General features: G+C 39.6%; 1 protein-coding gene across 2 annotated transcripts in view; it reads right to left on the bottom strand.

Annotated features, from left to right (window-relative positions):
- Window positions 1–17,654, bottom strand: part of GALNT7 (polypeptide N-acetylgalactosaminyltransferase 7) — a 72,786-nt gene that overhangs the window by 16,831 nt on the left and 38,301 nt on the right. For both annotated transcript variants that reach the window (XM_051619187.1, XM_051619186.1), the window contains exons 3-5: window positions 7,723–7,889; window positions 1,640–1,770; window positions 1,310–1,389 (exon numbers count right to left, since the gene is read on the bottom strand). In XM_051619187.1, the coding sequence (XP_051475147.1) occupies window positions 1,310–1,389; window positions 1,640–1,770; window positions 7,723–7,889 (378 nt within the window). The remainder of the gene's footprint in view (window positions 1–1,309; window positions 1,390–1,639; window positions 1,771–7,722; window positions 7,890–17,654) is intronic.

Genomic DNA, 17,654 nt, shown 5'->3' with positions numbered 1-17,654 from the left:
TGCCCTGCAAATCAAATCTCTCAGGATAAAAAAACCCCAACACATTACTGGTGCTCTCCTATCAGCACTCTTTAGTAGATTTTTTCCTGTTTGAGTTGTAATATACTCCTCATTGTGATCTATCACATAAAATGTTCACCAAGGAAAAGACACTATCTTGTTACTCCCCTCCCAGTTTTCCAAATGAGTTTCCAAGTGACCAAACTTGGAGCTTTATAATCTTTTTAAGTCAAATCCTACGAGACAGAAAAGGGGGGAAATGCTAATGAGGCTACCATGGCTTGGCAGAAGGCTGCCAAGGGCTGCTCTCTGGCACCTTGCACCTCGGCATCACTGGTCCTCACGTAGCCTCTCTGCCTCTGCAAGTGGTGCTGGAGGATGCCCCTAAAGCTGCCCGTTCTCACCAGCCTCTCTCATGTAAAAGACTAACATACACTCGGTGGAAGCACAAAAGTATTTCCACCCTCTCTCTAGTATCCTGGCACAAATACAGTATTGATGCTGTTACAGCCTTTAAAACACACAAAACCCACCTGTTCAAGTAAGTTCTAGTAGTACGACAGGTTGACAAATACTTTTAGGATTAAATAGTTATTTTATGGGATTAAAATGTTCAAACAAACACATGGTTTCCTAAACACAAACACCACCAGACCACAGAAGCTAAGAATGTGGTAGCATGCGGCGACAGCATCATTTCAACAACTAGAAGAAAGGAAGCCCCTGGGGATCCCTCTCCTCTGTCACCCCTGGCAGATCCCACACACACCACGCCGGCGTTTCCACCCCTGGCTCCTATCAAGTGCCTGGGCTTGCAGCAGGGGCAGGCTCAAGCTCTGGTCTCCATTCATTAGGGGCAACACTCCAAAAAAAGTTTCAGAGGAAACAAGACCATATTGCAAGACCAAAGGTGAGAAAGCTAAAAAACTCTTGAGATCACGCAGGCTCCAAATCCTGATTAAATCAAAACACCACTACTCTTCATCTATCAAATATCACTTTTTTGTTTAGTTATTTTGTTTAACCAGGCTCCTTATTCAGCCAGAATGGAACATTTTTCTAACAGTGCCTGAAATCACCGCCTTGTATTTAATCTTGTATTTAATCTATACTATGCAAAACATTCAGTTTGACTATTAAAAGAAACTATCAGGAGATTTATCTGCTTATTTTCCTATGATGACAATAAAATCATCATACAACAAATACAGATATAAAAAAAATTGACTACAGTTAGAAAAGTGAAGACTGTTACTGTCACTTTGTCTTCCTAAGAGGCCAAGCACTGGAAATAACAGGAGAACATTACCTGTCCTTAGATATAGGAGCTATAAGTGGCGCATACCAATTAATTCCCACCTCACAATGGGCATCCAGGTAAACCAAAACCTTCAAAAGAAAAAAAATAAAAAATTCTATTTCTGTATATGAGATGACAATCATTTAATTAAGGTTATGTACATTGAAATACTTCCGTATTATTAAAAAAAAAAGCTTAAATGAGTAAAATTAGTATAGTTTAAAAGCAGTATTAATAATATAATACTATGTTTCTACACACCTATTCAAACATAGAACCACCACCTCTCCCCCCCAAAAAAGAAAAAAAGCCCTGATTTGTGTGTGAACTGGCTCCTACCTGTCCAAGTTTAGCCTTCTGGGCTCCAATGCTTCTAGCTTGGATTAAACCTTCTCTCCTCTCATTTCGAAATATCTTTACAAGGCCATTCCACTGCTTAATATACTCATCCAGCCTCTCTTTTAAGTGTACTATTGAAGAACAAATGAAAGAAAGAACAAAGAAAAATATTTTGGTGAGGTTTGATAATGTACATTTTTGTACCCTTAATACACCCCAAATACAACTACAGACATTTTATATATATATATATATCTACAGACATTTAAGAGACTCTAATTCAACTGCTCACAAACACTAAGCCTGAAGAGATCAAGTCGTGGAGCTCTCTGATGTCACAGCACAGATTTATCTCTGGCACATCTGAAGAGCAAGCAGCCGAAGCGTTTGGCCACACCACAGGGTAGCTGGTTGGACAATTCCCAGTCACTTCAACAAATGTCATAGTGGCTTTCAGGCCTTTGCTTGCAGTTCAACCAGGCAGAGAAGTTTCTATACTTCAGCACATAGTTTTCCCTCATCAGAGAATGTTACACATACATCTGAAGACACCATGTTTCAAATTAAACTTTTCTCTTCCCTCACTCTCTGCCTCACAAAATTTTCTGTCAGTCTATTAAATCTGGAAACCAGAGACAGAAGCCCACCATATTCAAATTATTGCCATCCCTCATCTAGATCTGTTCCCCTTGGGGTTGGGGTGGTCTTATGCTAATATTTTAATGAAATTAATAATAAGAATAATTGGAGGGCTAGAATTGCAGTGAATGAGGTGTAGCTCTTCATACTGATGAGACAGGAAACATTTAGCCAAAGGGACTCGGTCAGCAAAGGGACCAGTAACTGCATGAGGGTCAAGAGGGGCTACACTTAAATGGTTACAGATTTGTATTTGCACATTGGTCTTTGCCAAACCAATTTAGAAACCACATTCCTACCATGCAGGTTGAAAAAAGGATCCTGGTGTTGCACAGTATTTTTGCACAGATGATTCTGTTGAGAAAACTCACAAAGGCAGAAGGGTTGGCAGCCAGGCGCTTGCTGTTTGAGGCTATGTGGAATTAATGACTGGTGTTCATTTCAAATCTATTTTTGTACTGAAAGGCTCAAAAAAATTGCCTACAGCTTCAGTTCCTCTCAGTCAGCAATCAAAATAAGCCACCTAAGCTAAAGCTGAGGCATCCATGCACTGGTCTGCAGCAGCTCCAAGGAGCTGTTAGATGCTGTGCCTACACTGATCTAAAATGAGAGGGGATGGGCAGAGGTGGAAGGTGAAGAAGTCCCTTTCATCAGCAACAAGCCACCAGGTTGCTTCAGCAGCAACATTTTCCACATCCTGAATTAAAATGATTGAAGCCTGGAGCTTGCTGCTACTTATGCCAACAGTATATATGAAAAAAGTCTAGTTTAAACAAAAGTTACATATAAATAATTGAAATGCAAATGATGTTTTTTGGAAGTGATATTTCCTAACTTGAAAATTCAGCAATTTTACCAAAGAACAATCTTCTGAAAACATTATATTCTAATTCTGTTGTTATCCCTTCTCACTTTTATAAAAGAATAAGTCTTCTCAAAAGTTTTATGCATCCTCTTCTCCTTTCCTTACACATATTTACAATTTCTTTTGTGAATCCTTGTGCATTAGGAAAACTTAAAGGATACATAAATATCAAAGTAGGGAAAGAACAATTTTATCACATATGCTGCATAGAATAACATGCTGGGTAATATATATAGGCTATATGATATGATAGCCGTGATATAGAGTTTTACGATATAAAATCAAGAGAGTTATGAGGTCATACTGAAGTAGTACTAGGAGAATCTTTATACCACACCATTTTCTATTCTGTAAATTCCAAGGACATGTTACAGAAGGACTGTCAGGAATGCTTTAAAGTTAATTTAAAACGTGAAGTTATTTCCAACTCTCCTGCCTACAGAAGCCAAATGTTTTAGCTATCAAACGTTCAACTATGTAAGGTTCACAGGGAACTGTAAAAACCTGTCATATCAATTGTGTAAAGCTCTTCTACGGTACGAGTGGCAGGACTTTGCAGTTCATTACCTGAAACTGTGCCAGGGTTAGCAGCAAGAACTATTTCCCACAGGAAAACTGAATTTTCCTTCCTTCCGATACTACAAAGCCTACATGACAGTAGTGTGTAAAATCCTGATAGTTTGAGAGTTAGAAATACTGTTCAGCCACTGTTACATTTTATTCATGTAAAACATGTATTTATTGTGTCTGTCAACAGCCTTACAGCATTCTGGTTTTTGGTTAAAAAAGTGTATTTTACCTTTCAAATATTATAACCACCAATCTGGTCTTGGTTGAATTTTCCCCTCATGTCTCAGTACATGACTAAAGCATGAATCAATGTTTTTTAAAAACACATCCTCTCTCCAAAAGACTTTAGACATTGCAGATTACAAGGCAGGGGGGAGGCGGATAAAAGCAGGTTTTTTTCCCCTCGACTCATGGACATCAGGTTGAGAACTAGAAAAATGCTGTCAGAAGTCCTACTTAAAGCAGCTGCCTCCAAGTCCTCTGTGCTGTAATACTACTAACTTGAGGCTCTCAGCTCTAACACAAGTACTGATTAACACTTCAGCTTCCCCACTGCAAGTACTGTTTAACAAGTTAATAAAAATACTGTTACCGATCTATGCTCATTACCTCCCCTTTTGGTTATCTTACGTTGCATCAGTAGGAAATACAGATAGCAATGAAGAAAAAAATAATTATACACAAAAGGTCAACAAAGCCTTTAAACACTACTAGGAGCACTGATATTTATCTCAAAGTCAATCTACACATGCCTGGGCTACAAAAACAAGTGGCACCAACTGAGATACTGACCTTTATGTTTCAGAAAGAAATAAAGCTGGTACCTAAATAGTAGTCTTTGAAGACCTATATACAAAACTGTAATTGTAGAGAGCTTCAGAAAAATCTTTTGCTATAAAATTCTCATTGTCCTTCCAGAACAGCTGTATCCAGCACACAGCTAGCACTCAGAGCAAAATTAACTGTTCCTATTAAGAAATGCAAGAAAAAAATGGGGCAATCCCCCCCTCAAAACATGCAGCAGCATGGCTACACTGACACTGTGGTAGAAGCTGCTGCAACAATTCTTGGACTCTAACATGCATTAATACAGAGGTCTCCATTGAAAATCTCGGAACTAGCATCATCCAATTAGCTTGGCGTCATCTTGTTACTGTTGCCTTTTATGCTCTGACAAAGGAAAAAACGCCTGAGCAGAACTCGGCCCATCTCTCTGTGTAGCTCTCCACAGTCGAACCCTGCTGTTTGCAGAAGAGATTAAGGAAGGAAGGGAGGGTGTTGTTCAGCAAAAACACTGCTCCCAACTGACTTTATACAAAGAATTGTAATGAAAAGAACATTTTTCAAGCACTGAAACTGTTTCTCCCTGTAAGGCATAACATATATAAGCTTCTGTGCAGCAGTAACTCCGTTCTGATGAAAGAGGATTTCTCATGAAGAAGGAGAGGCAGGGCTCGTTATGAGCCAGCCTTTACAAGTGTTTGCAACCGCTGTGCTCCATTTTGATTTCATATCACTGGAGAAGGTGGCAGCTAAGGAAGAAGGACAGACACACTGAGTGTCAGAAAACATGTACTCATCCAGCATCTGGGCCCCTGTGCATTGGTCTTAAGGAGCAGAGGACATTCTTTGCTGGGTAGAAAGGCAGATACAAAGTGCACAGCCTGAAAGAGGGTGGGGAAGGAAAAAATCCTTTATCTGTTCTGTCTGCACTGCTTTCCTTCAGGCTGAAAAAGCAAAAAGCCACCAGCAGCTCTGCTGTGATGAAGAGTGTTTGTGTTTTGCAGCTCTCCTAACAACTGGAGAACTCTTCAGGCAGCTTGGCATGCTTTGCAGTTTGTCCTAGTTCATGCTTCTCTCTGGGGAGAAAGAAGTGGAGCAAGATCCTACTCTCTTGGCCATTTTTCATCTACAATGGAATTTGAATTACTGAAATTAAGTTAATTATGTTTACCAAGTAATAGCCTAAAGCAGTTTGAAGAGTTATTATAGTGAAACACTACAGTTGCAGCAAGGTGTTCAGAGCCATTCCAGTCTGTGCTTGTTTTCAGCCACTCATACATGAGAAAACTGCATCTTGAACTTGCTTTACTGAATTTTCTGATTCAAGAAAGTAATCTGGGAAAATGAAGCATGGGAAATACAGAGACAATGGTCTGCTGGATGTCAGATCCAGGCTAGCTGTATCTGCTAGCCATTCATATATGAGCAGAAAGTGTAAGTAAAGTTCTCTATTTCAAACCTAATTTCTTGGAAAACACTGCCTTTATCTAACAATCATCATACGTTGGAAAAGTGTAGCATGAGTTGTTATGCCAGATAAAACTTATTCCATGAATTGCAAATACATAGCACAGTCAGCTACAACTCATGAGAAACCCAAGTATCAAGTCCTATCATTAGTAAAAATCTGATTTTTTTTTTAGAGACCATCAGTGTTATAGTGATTTTATAATACTAACTTGGTCCTTGAATAGCCCTGAAGGAATGCCGTGATCCCAGCCGAAAAGGAGAAACACAGCACCTGTCTGCTGACTCAATTATTAAAATTTTATCCCTCAGAAGAGAAGATGGTTTTGGTTTATAATGTGTGTATACACTTAAGCCAGATTCTCAAAAGCCGTAAAATTATACAGGAGACTACAGTGTTCTATTCATTATCTTTATTAGACTAACCCAGATGTTGTCAAGTTTACAATACAGGTAACTTCTCCTCTCCTGTAAAAACAAACAAAAAATGATACCTACCTACGGGTACGACGTAAAAATTAACATACTATAAATATTTTTAATAGTGATTGATATTCAAAAAAGGCAATCTCAACTATGTGATGAGTTCAGCTTTAAAATTTATAGTGGGTATATCCATAGCAAACAACTGGTGTTATGAGGCTGGAACTGTGAAAAGACCAGATCACTTGATAAAACAAGAGAGTTTCAAACGGTCATCTGCTTTCCATGCCCCTACCAAGTTCAGCTATTATAAAAACAAAGAGGAGGGTAAATGGAATATATCTTATACTGCTGACCAATTTAAACTTGCCTGTGCTCCTAAAAGCCATCATCATTGTCTAGAAGACACTGTCATCCCACACAAAGTTATGTTTTTATTGGTATGTCTACTCTTTTTCTCCATCAACTTCCATTCAAGAGCCATCCTGCAGTAAAATCTTGCAGAACCTGCAGCTTTGGTGTACTATTTTGAAATTTGTTTAAAGGTTTAAAGCCAGATTTCATTCATATCAATCTTTTTATACCTCTACCATCCTACTTTCAATTCTCTCTATTCAGCCTTGATTTGCATTAAAGCTGAAGACATCCCCGTTAAAGGAAGAAAGTTGGTGTATGTTTATAAGTATCACACGTAAATACACATATCCTGACTAAACCAAGACTAGAATGTGTATTACAAAGTAAGAGGAAAATCTCTGGACTTATGAAAATGTTGATATGCAGGACTCAAAAAGAAGTAGAAATCGAAACACAAGTATATTCTTAAAAGCCCCTCCCCCCAGTAAGAAATAATAAACACTTTAACGTGATGTTTAACTAAAAAAGGATGTTGGACATCGAAAAAGATAATGAAAAGTAATCAGAATAATTCAATACCCCTAGATTGATTTTTATTAAATTCCTAAAGAAATAACTTATTTCTAACAGACTGAACTCAAACTCCTTTAATATTCTTAAAACTACTTGTTTTCACAACAGCTAAGAGAGGTACTCGCTATCCCAGCTTTCTGCTATATACTACTCCACAGCTGTAGTAGAGCACCTATCACAAATCCCATGTTTGAAACAGTTCAATACACATAAAGGACTGCCACCTTTATGAAAGCAGTTCATTGGAAAAGAAATTCCCTTCACTGAAAACTGAAAGGACTGTGAAAAAGCAACTTACTTTTCTTGCAGAGTCAACTCAATCCACGGCAGGTAATAAAAGAAAACTATTTCAAGAAAAAAAAAAGTTTCCTTTTCTACAGGTAGTCTGTTACTATTCCAAACATACCTTTGTTGCTAAAATCATCAATCAGCACAATTTCTGCCAAGTATTTCCTTGGTGTTCTCTTAATGACACTGTGGACTGTCCTCATGAGTGTGGACCATCCTTCATTATGGAAGACAATGACAACGCTGGAGGTGAGCAGGTTTTCATCATAATGCCAGTATTTGCATCTGTAAAAAGATTTAATTTTATTAGTTTTCACATTGTAATTTACAGAACTGCTTAACAACATCTTTGTGCAAACAAAATCTTGACTAATAGCTATCCTTCAGATTAAAAAGAAACAGGATATAAAAAGGCAATATAGCTTAAGTGCATGACAGAGGTACGAGGCTCTCAGAGCAGCTTGTTTCCATTGAGCAAGCCCTTTTTATGTCCTGGAAGAAGTAGAATGCAGCCAGTGAATGAAGACTCCGGCCTCAACAGCTATGTGCTTCCTCCTGTACAGGTGGATGGCATTGCATGGACCTCCCTAAGAGACAACCCTACCACCATGCTGCTTGTGGGGCCAGCAGGAAAAAAAAAAAAAAAAAAGAAAAGAAAAGAGGGGGAAAGAAAAGCCCCAAACAGTGGCTGCCAGGATGAGAGTCCTCTTCAAGACATCAGATATCACTACTTAGGACGGACTGTGCATTTGGGTCACCTACTGCATAACATGCACTAGAACAGCACTGTTTTCTTCTAAGCTTCTTTAAATCAGATTTATCCAGTAGAAGGACTGCCTATAAAATGTTTCTGTTGGCGTTATACAGTCCACATGCAGAACCTGCATCTTTAGCAAAGTGAGAAGCATTGTTGTGACAAGAAATAACTCATTAATTTCTGTCCTTTCACAATAAAATAGATTTAAACATAGTAAACTAGAAGTACAGCAGCAACATGTGACAAGCTCATGTCAGCTGCTCTGCATAAAGTGATCACAATGTGAAAAACCTGTCAGAAAAGCACAGCTGCTCACGAGAAAAATGTAATCCCATGGCAGACAAGATGCGATTTTTACTACTGCTTTATTATTCATGGCTCCCCTTTCAGGTATAACAAGAGCAGCTAAGAAATACCAGCCTTACCAAAAACCCATTCCACCCTCCACTCCCCTAGGCAAAACAGAAGAGTTACATGTTTGACCGGATGTAAGAAAGTAACAACTTTGGCCAAATTTGTGAAACTGTACGCATCTTTTTGAACAGATACAAATAAACATTCTATAAAATAGACTGCCAAGGACAAGTTTTAAACCTGGCCGAATTTCAATGGGTTTCCTCCTTGAAAGAACAGAGATGAGGGGGGGAAGACATTAGGAAGAAATTCTTCACCATGAGGGTAGTAATAAGGCAATAGGAATTAGGTTGCCCAGGGAGGTTGCAGAAGCCCCCTCCCTGGAGGTGTTTAAGGTCAGGTTGGATGAGGCTTTGTGCAGCCTGGTCTAGTGTGAGGTGTCCCTGCTCATAGCAGGGAGGTTGTAACCTGATGATCTTTAAGGTGCCTTCCAACCTTAACCATTCTGTAATTCTATGATAGCACAAGCATTTAAGCCATTGACAACTTATATAGCCATTTGCAGAGACAAGATGGATATGTTACCTAGTTGCATTAAGTCAGCTGTGTAAAAGAAAGCTTTTTTGTTTTGTGTTTAATTACAGATTATTAACAGCACTGGGCTGCTTTACAAATATATTCACCTAGATTAATTCTGGTGATACAGTTACATTAAAACAGAGGAAAACGGGGTGTTGGACATTCAAAATCAGCATGCCAGCTGAACACCATTCAAAAGCTCTATGAAAAAGGCAGCAGAAATGAATGGCATCTTTTGCCTCAAAGAAGATGGCAGCATCTGATGCAAGTTGTACTGTGCCACTAACCTGCACCTTCAGCAATTTAATAGGAAACTTTTTTGCTCTCCAATTAGAAAGACAGCTACGACACTGCACACTGCCTTTGCAACAGAAACAAAGCAAACACTGCAAAAAACTACAACATTTTGTTTACTTCTCCCACTTTCTGTAGTGTAGGTAATTCATATTTCGGAACAAAATGGAGAAGAGCCTAAGAATGCAAGACAGTAAGTAATTTAACATAGTTTTAAAAGGCCAAAACTATTAAAAAGCCTGAACTGAACAACACATCTGTGAGTAATTTATAAGCATTTTTTGATCTGTATTTAATAAATTTTTAAAACATAAAACCAGAGGTCTAGACAGGCTTTTTGCTACATATCCAACTTAATCTCCTCAGATCTGTCAGCACATTTACTTTTTAAACTTGAAAAATCATGTGTTGCTAAATGTGCCATTTGCAAGCAATAAAAGCACTGCATTTACACCTCTAGTAAGATCATGCCTTTAGTTTTTTCCAGAGGCTTTATTTCATTTGTTGGGACAGTCTACAGTCTGACTCATCAAGCCCATAAACTCCAACAGACTACAGTAACTCCTATGCACAATCCCGTCTCTCATCCTGAATTGTGAATTACAGGTTTGAAACTTGGCAACTGTTTCAGATACGTGCAATTAATGAGTATTTTAATCCCAGTGGCAATTTTTACCAAGAAATGCAAATGTTGCTTAAGTATTTGAGCGACACAAATCAGGAGGCTCTGCTCCCCTTTACTTCAGATCCACAGGGAAGGAAGCAGGGAAGAGCCTTTCCTCAGTGGAGCAGCACTGACATCCAGTGGTTGGCAAACCAAATACCAAGAAAACACAACCGGATTTCCCTTGAGTTTTAAGCTGAATTCTACAGCACTAGTTTCCCAGTAAATTTTAGGCACCAGAAAGGGAAAATAAAAAGCCTGAATTTCCAGACTCATGCTTCAGTTTTAAAAGATACAGTCAAATAGATGTGGCCACATCCAGGCAAAAGCTGCAAGATTGTGAAAACTAACATTAGCATGCTCAAAGTACAAAAGGGTCTGTGACAGTGAAGATTTAAATAATTTTGACCTTTAGCTTTGCTCCTGGCTGCTGTCCTGCCCACATTTGGTAGCACAGTGCCCTTTCAGGTGTAGCCTGCAGACCAGCTGTGGTGATGTGCTGTGACCCGAACTAGCAAACACACTTTAAAAAAAAAAATTTTTTTTAATTCTTATTGGTTCAGCTGAGAGGACAGCACATTGTAGCAAAAAGGCAGGAATGAGAGGGTAGCATCCTTAAGCTAGTCTTGCTTCACTTTTCCTAGCCCCTGTAAAGAATTACTTTATGAGGCAAGAAGGAGCAGGTGTGCACAGTTCTGTGAAGGGCTGGCAACATCTTCCCCAGGCAGCAAGGAAGCAACACCTTCAGATCAGCCTGTGGATAAGAATTTGCTGTCTCCAGATCAACACTGGTATTACTGAGCAAAACCACAGACTGACACATCACTGGAGCAAGAAGAAACCTTCTGAAAGGCACAGTAGTAATCTAATGGAGAAACAGGTTGAGTAACATTTCTTCTGACTATTAAGCCTGCATACTTCAGATGTGTGTTAGTCCTACTCCCTCTCTACCCCTGCGAGGGAATAGCACTGTTGGAGACAACGCGACAGATACTTGGTCACAGTTGTTCACTACCCAGGGCAGAAAAGCCCTTTCATGGGGGACCCTCCTGCATAAGAAGCTGGACATCTGGGCTGGAGCAGTCCTCGGCTTGAGAAAACCTTTTGCTCTTAGAGTTTTGTGCTCTATGCCTTGGTTTGCTCTTACTGATGTCCCCCTGGCCCCACAAATGTGATTACGGGTACGTGCTCCAAGGATTAGATGATCTCTATAGTTTTAGCAGCAATCGCAGTTGCAGATGTAGGCTCAAATTTCCTCAGGGTACAGGCTGCTTTTCTTGGCAAAGTAATCCAGCCATCAAGCAAAAAATCAAGAAGTGAACAAGGAGAACACCTATTTAACTAGTGAGACACAATGAGAGGGCCATTTGAGATCTTAAGCCAACAAAAGTGCTTCTCATGACATCCTGAATTCCTAACTTCCCTAGCACACCAGCACCTAAGCTCCAGAAAAACCCAAGTGGTATTGTAGCTGCAACCAACTCTCTATCCTGATACTATCTTCATCAGGTCAACTATCTAAGCACCTGTGCTTACCAAAAGTACATCAGTGCCCTCTCTGGATTTTAAAGCACTGTACTTCTGTGCTCAGACCACAATGCAGCAGCACAGATTTCTTCAAGACAGCAGACAGTTATCACTGCCTTCCTGTAACAGCTCCAGCAGCCAAGTCCTAAGATTCTGGAGGCTGGCTGTATCAAGCTGAGGGCCCTGACTCAGTAGAAAGGTGAAGGTGTTCATTTAGCATTTATCCTGAAATTGTAACTGACAGAAAAAGGAATATCGATTCTCCATTAATATCAAACTGCTCAAACTTTTAAATTTTAAGTTTTATTTCATGTTTAAAGTGGTATGGGATCCACAGTGGCATCAATTATCACCTATTGATAATTGCTTTATAATGCATGCATTTTTCTCACTCTATGAGAAGGTCTAGCACTAGCAGAGCCCAAAAATAAGTCTGGAACTCTGTTTCTCATTCATAGCTTCCTCTTCTAGTAAGCCCTGTTCTTATCTTATAAGGAGACAGTTGTTCAACAGACAGCACATTGTTTACATACTTTAATACTGAATCTAGGGCTGCTTGTTATTTTAAATCATCAATTTATTATGACTACTGCAGTAAAACTGCACTCACCCCCAAGGAAGACCGGTGAGAGTTTATTTCATAAAGCACTCTTGACAGTTTGCTCATATATAGAGTTGATACCACCAAGGTCCTAGATAGGACTGGCTGACTGATGCCTGAAAGAGGGATCATTGCCTAAATCTAGAGTAGACAGAAAGAGACTACAGAACTGGGCATTTCTTCAAGATATGAATAAGTAAATCTAATGTTAGTACTGGATTTGTTAGCTATGAAGCCTTACAGGGTGTTCTATGCAACATCAATATAAGACTATAAGCAAAACCTAAGACAACTTGCAACACAAGGGTTCTGGAAGAGAAGTGAGCAGACAAGGCAAGGGCAGTTTGATCAACTGGGTGATCCTTTTTTCTTTTTTTTCCCCCTTCAGCAGACAGCAGCAAAGCCTTTACTACACACTGTCAAACAGGTTAAACCTATGCTGAAACAGCACTTCCTCTTTTTACCATAGCTACAATCTTTGTCTGTTTCCATGCCTGAAGTAGCCTGCGAGGCTATGTGACTAAATTTTGTTATTAGTGTCCCTGGAAGCAAAACTGTATCTCCTATCATACCTCTGAAAGTGCCACAATGCAAATTGAGGGGAAGGTTTGTAAAGACAACCAACGTATTAGGGCTAATAGGAAAATTAAAGAAATAAACTGCATTTTTTTAATCACAAGATTCTTGCCCAGAGTATCACTTGTCCAGCACTGGAAAAGTTGAAGCAATAAATACCACAGAGCAGGAGAGCTAGGGCAGCTAGAAGGCTAAAATAAATTCCTTTCCTCTGCGAAGGGGAAGCCACCTTACAGAGAGATGGAGCCAAAGCCCTCTTCTTTCCCATTCTGAAGCAGCACAATACCTCCTTGAACATCTCCAGCCACTCTGCAGCACCGTGGCATATGTGCACTACTGCAGGAAGCAGACGGGGCAGGCAGATCACTCCCACCAGCATCAGACAGCTGTGCTGTGTCCTCAGAAAACACTGTTAAGCTACAGCTTGCTACATATGGCAATTCTTGCCATTTCTCCAATGAGGCCAGCACTAGTTCAGGAAACTCCAGCTTGATGCATTTGCTTACGCACAGCTCAGACTGCAAGCTGTGCAGAATTTTGGATTTATCAAATACTGACAGGTTTTACTTAATATAATAAAAGACTAGAAAGAAGCTTGGGGCAGTGGGCTCAGTCCCACAGAAATACTTTATTTCCACCATGCCTTCCTCGTCAGATACTAAATACTGAAGTTCCTGCCTATGCTCAGCTGGACTGAATCACACCTTGTATCATGAAAGTTTATTTAAATGCTGTACCACAGTAAGTTCTGGCTAACAGGGACAAGACAGAGCAATTTTTTTAGCTTTACATTTAGATTACAACTCATTTCACAGAATGCTTCCACTATTTGCCCCAAAATTTCTAAGTTGACAGACAGCACCTTGAGGGTTACACAACTAGCTGCAGGAAACCTCTCACACTGTTCTCTGCCCACTCCTCTAAAGTCAAGGTTTAAGGCAGAATTTAAATATAGTGAGAATACTCAGGTGCTGCACTATGCATTTTTGTTGAGTAAGAGGTCCTGTTCAGAGCTCAGTCTTGCTCATTTCAGATGCAAACACACGCACAGAGGTAAGTAAATCCAACTAAGTTTAGACACCCCGTGCCTCTGGCAACTTCTTTGTACTTTTTGGGTGAACTGTTTCTCTCTTGAAACTTAAAACTGGAAACACTAGCAGCCAACACTAAACAGACACAGGATCCATCTTTATTGTCGTTTTCACCACTGGGATCTGAAATGCTAACAGAAAACGCCTGATTTTGCTTTAAGGCCAATTGCTGGAGTTCAAACATTTCCTGACCACAAGGAGATGCTCTAACAACACATGGCCAATTACATTTTAAATGCATTTTTTTCCTCCAGGCATCTTCCCAGCAGTAAGGCAGCTGATAAGCTGCAGTGGAAAGGCAGCCTTCCTGATTTAGTGTGATCATGACAATTCACCTGATTCTCAACCCCAACCTTCACACAAAGATTTATTTACGCACATACTTTAAAATTAGTTTTCTTCGTTACGGAACAGTTCCAGTGTACCACGTGGCACCTGAATATAAGATTTTCCCAAGGTACCATGTGAAATGAAACCAAGTTCCTAGTGCTCCATTTCCAATAGCACAGATACAAATTACTGATTTTTTTTTTCTTATAACAGTATCAAATATGTAATTTGCACTGTGCTATAATTAAGAAACTGAGCACATTCCTGAAGAAGGCAGGCTTCTCTCCAGAGCTTTTCTATTCAATCTCTTTAGCTACAACAAGATTGACTGGACAACTAACTACTTAATGTAAGAGAACATATTAAATTAATGTTATTTGCCCAGAGTAAAAAGACCATAGATCTCTAATGAGCAGCCAAGACTCATGTCTTATGTAATATTCTGAGCAATTGTTTACAATTAAAGATTTTGGTGTTTTTTCAACTCAAGTCTGGAAACAAAAATTTTCTGTATTTTTACTAGCACTTGGACCAAACTGTCACCATCAAACTATGATAGGAAAAATATAATTACTAACAGCTCTGCTATACTAATACACAGCTCTGTGTGAATGTATTTTTAAGTAAGTCAAAAGCATTTATTACTGGCAAGAATTCCCTCCTCTGCTCGTACTAAAAATGATGATAAAATAAAGCAAACACCCTTCCAAACTCCATGTACTATTTTAAAAGCCAAGCCAATTCTCATTCCCTTTCGATTTAGTTTTATAAACCCTTTTGATTTTATAAAATGTTGTGAGCTGCAAAAGCAGTTGTCCAAAAATACATTTCTGTACACAAGCAGCACTGTACTCAAGAAAGAAAAAGTTATTTTCTCAGGTTTTTCAACAAAAGCATGTTGCCAGCTTTTCTGTCTGAAGTAAATTAAAAGTGACCCATAGCAACAGATCCAATCATTCAAGTACAAATTTGTATGGCCAAGGGGCATGCACAGTAACAGCAATAACGTCATTAGAAAGGAAAAGTCAAACTGGATAATCCAGGGAAGGAAAAAAACACTTTAAAATATTTATTTTGCCATAATCAGACTGACAGATGTGTGTGGGTGATGCAGCTGAAATTCTGACTCGCGCTGGTGAGCAGACAGCAGCTATCTATTGTCATATTGAGAAAAAGTAATCCAGTAAGAGATTAATTTGTCTCATGCCATAAACATTCATGAAGAGTCATGATGCTTCCTCTCCCAGTCAAACTACTCAGGATAGAATTCCTGCAACATTTGTCAAACGAAGCTGTCAAAATAATCTAGCTTAAACAGAATCATAAGACTAAAACCCTTTGGGTCAGTAAGAATAATTTGTAAGCAAGTCTTCCATGGGTTGGATAATAACAGCATATCAAGCCTGAGCAAAGCGTGTTGAGCACTGATGCCTTCTTACAGCCAACACAGTTAATTACTCTGGCATGAAATCTGATCAACAGTATAAACATCCCTGGCTTAGGGGCTCTACAGTAATTCAAGTTAGCTAACAGGAAGGATACGGAGTTTCACAGAGAATCACAATATATTTTAACTTAATGCTTCTTGACTTAAATTTTGACCCCAAGTGCAACAAGCATAACCCAAGCACAGCAAAATACACCAATGGAAATTACAGACGTGCATTGGAGTGTTCTACTGTGAAAGCAAACTTAATAAATGAAAACCTGCATTGCTTAGAGTTTTTGAGATAAAAGAAACGACAAAGAAACTACTGCACCCAATGCATTGTAGGTACATTTTTAAAAATGAAATACTGAATACACATTCTTTGGAATCACTCGCACTGCTTTCGTCTTGTATAACCAGGACAGCTCTTGAAAGAAGACAGACAGCCTCTTCTCAGAGCTCCACATTCACAAACATCAGTGGTTTTGTCCATCAGGCAGTTCTGTCTCCCTTTTTGACTCTTCCATAGAGATACCATTATTTAAATGTTTCCTAACATCTGCCACGAGAAGCTCATGATTTCAGGTGTTACAACTTTGCCAAAAAGGGTCCAAGAATGGCTTTTTTGAGCACAACCTCCTCAAAACACAGAACCAGCCTGTTACCATGTGCAGTAAGTCAAACAGGCACAGGAGAAAGCCTGCTTGGCTGCACCAAGGACTGATGGAGCTCCAATGCAGACAGAAATACTGCCTGAGCACATCCAGAGAGAACTTAAGGCAAAACTCTGGTGGAGATGACATCTGTGAGATGGGAAAGGCTGCATCCTGTAAGGATCCATTTAGAATAATGACCTAAAAAGCAAACTGCAGTTTGACTCTGCCTTGTCAGAAGGAGGTCAACACACAACGACAACACTGAATGCTGCGATTTGTATTAATATTTTTTTAAACATAGCAAGATTATTATATAACACTTTCTGCTTAGACACTCATGCAGGAGAACAAATGTGGTCCCTAAGAATGAAATAAAGAACATTTTTCATTGATTTTTACATGACAATTAACCACAAGCTTCATGCAATTAGACTTCTAAGAGTGTTAGTCACTTCACTTAGGTCTCTATTTTGAACCTATTGAATTGGGTGACTGATCCTGCAGCAGATCTCTTCAGTTAGTCTTCTACCCCCCTGTTTCAAATGCCACAGCCTCTTTGGCCAGCACTGTGCCTGCTTCGCCATGCCTATCTTTAGCTACACCATGGCAAGTAATAAAACAGATTGGAAGAAGCAGAAGAGAGGCCTGGCCCAAGGCACCTCAAACTCTCAGTCATGCAGCTGAGAGGTCATGGACAATTTATTTCTTTATTTTTTCCAGATGGAAAGAGGAAGTAAACAGCTGGATTTACCAAATTTTCAGGCAATGGCCAAAAAAAGCAGCAGAGCTTCAGTGCCTGGATGAGAAAATAGTGTAGAGCAGTATGTTCAGAATTCATTAGTACCTGGTGAAATTTTTTGAATGTATTACTTTATCCAGGAAGCTCTGCCTTCTCAAAAATAAACCAGAAACACGTCTCTAGAGCTTAAGTGTGCCAGGGACCTTCTAGCATGAAGACAAGGGGAAGCCAAGGACACAGCCAGACAGAAGTACCAGCTGCCCAAGCAGGACTTGGACAACATCTGCGATGCGTATAGAGGAACTGGAGCTCCCCAGAGGACAGAAGACATAGGCACAGGTCTTCCACCACCTCAGGGGACACAGTAAATATAAATTGTGCTCCAGAGGGTACTGTTTAAGGCATCACTAGCGTTTCCAGGGGACAGCACATCAGAGGACCCACAAGAGAATT

This window comes from Apus apus, chromosome 4 (assembly GCF_020740795.1).
Source record: "Apus apus isolate bApuApu2 chromosome 4, bApuApu2.pri.cur, whole genome shotgun sequence".
Taxonomy (NCBI): Eukaryota; Metazoa; Chordata; class Aves; order Apodiformes; family Apodidae; genus Apus; species Apus apus.
Note: the sequence above shows the minus strand (reverse complement) of the source record. Positions and strands in the feature narration are given on the sequence as shown.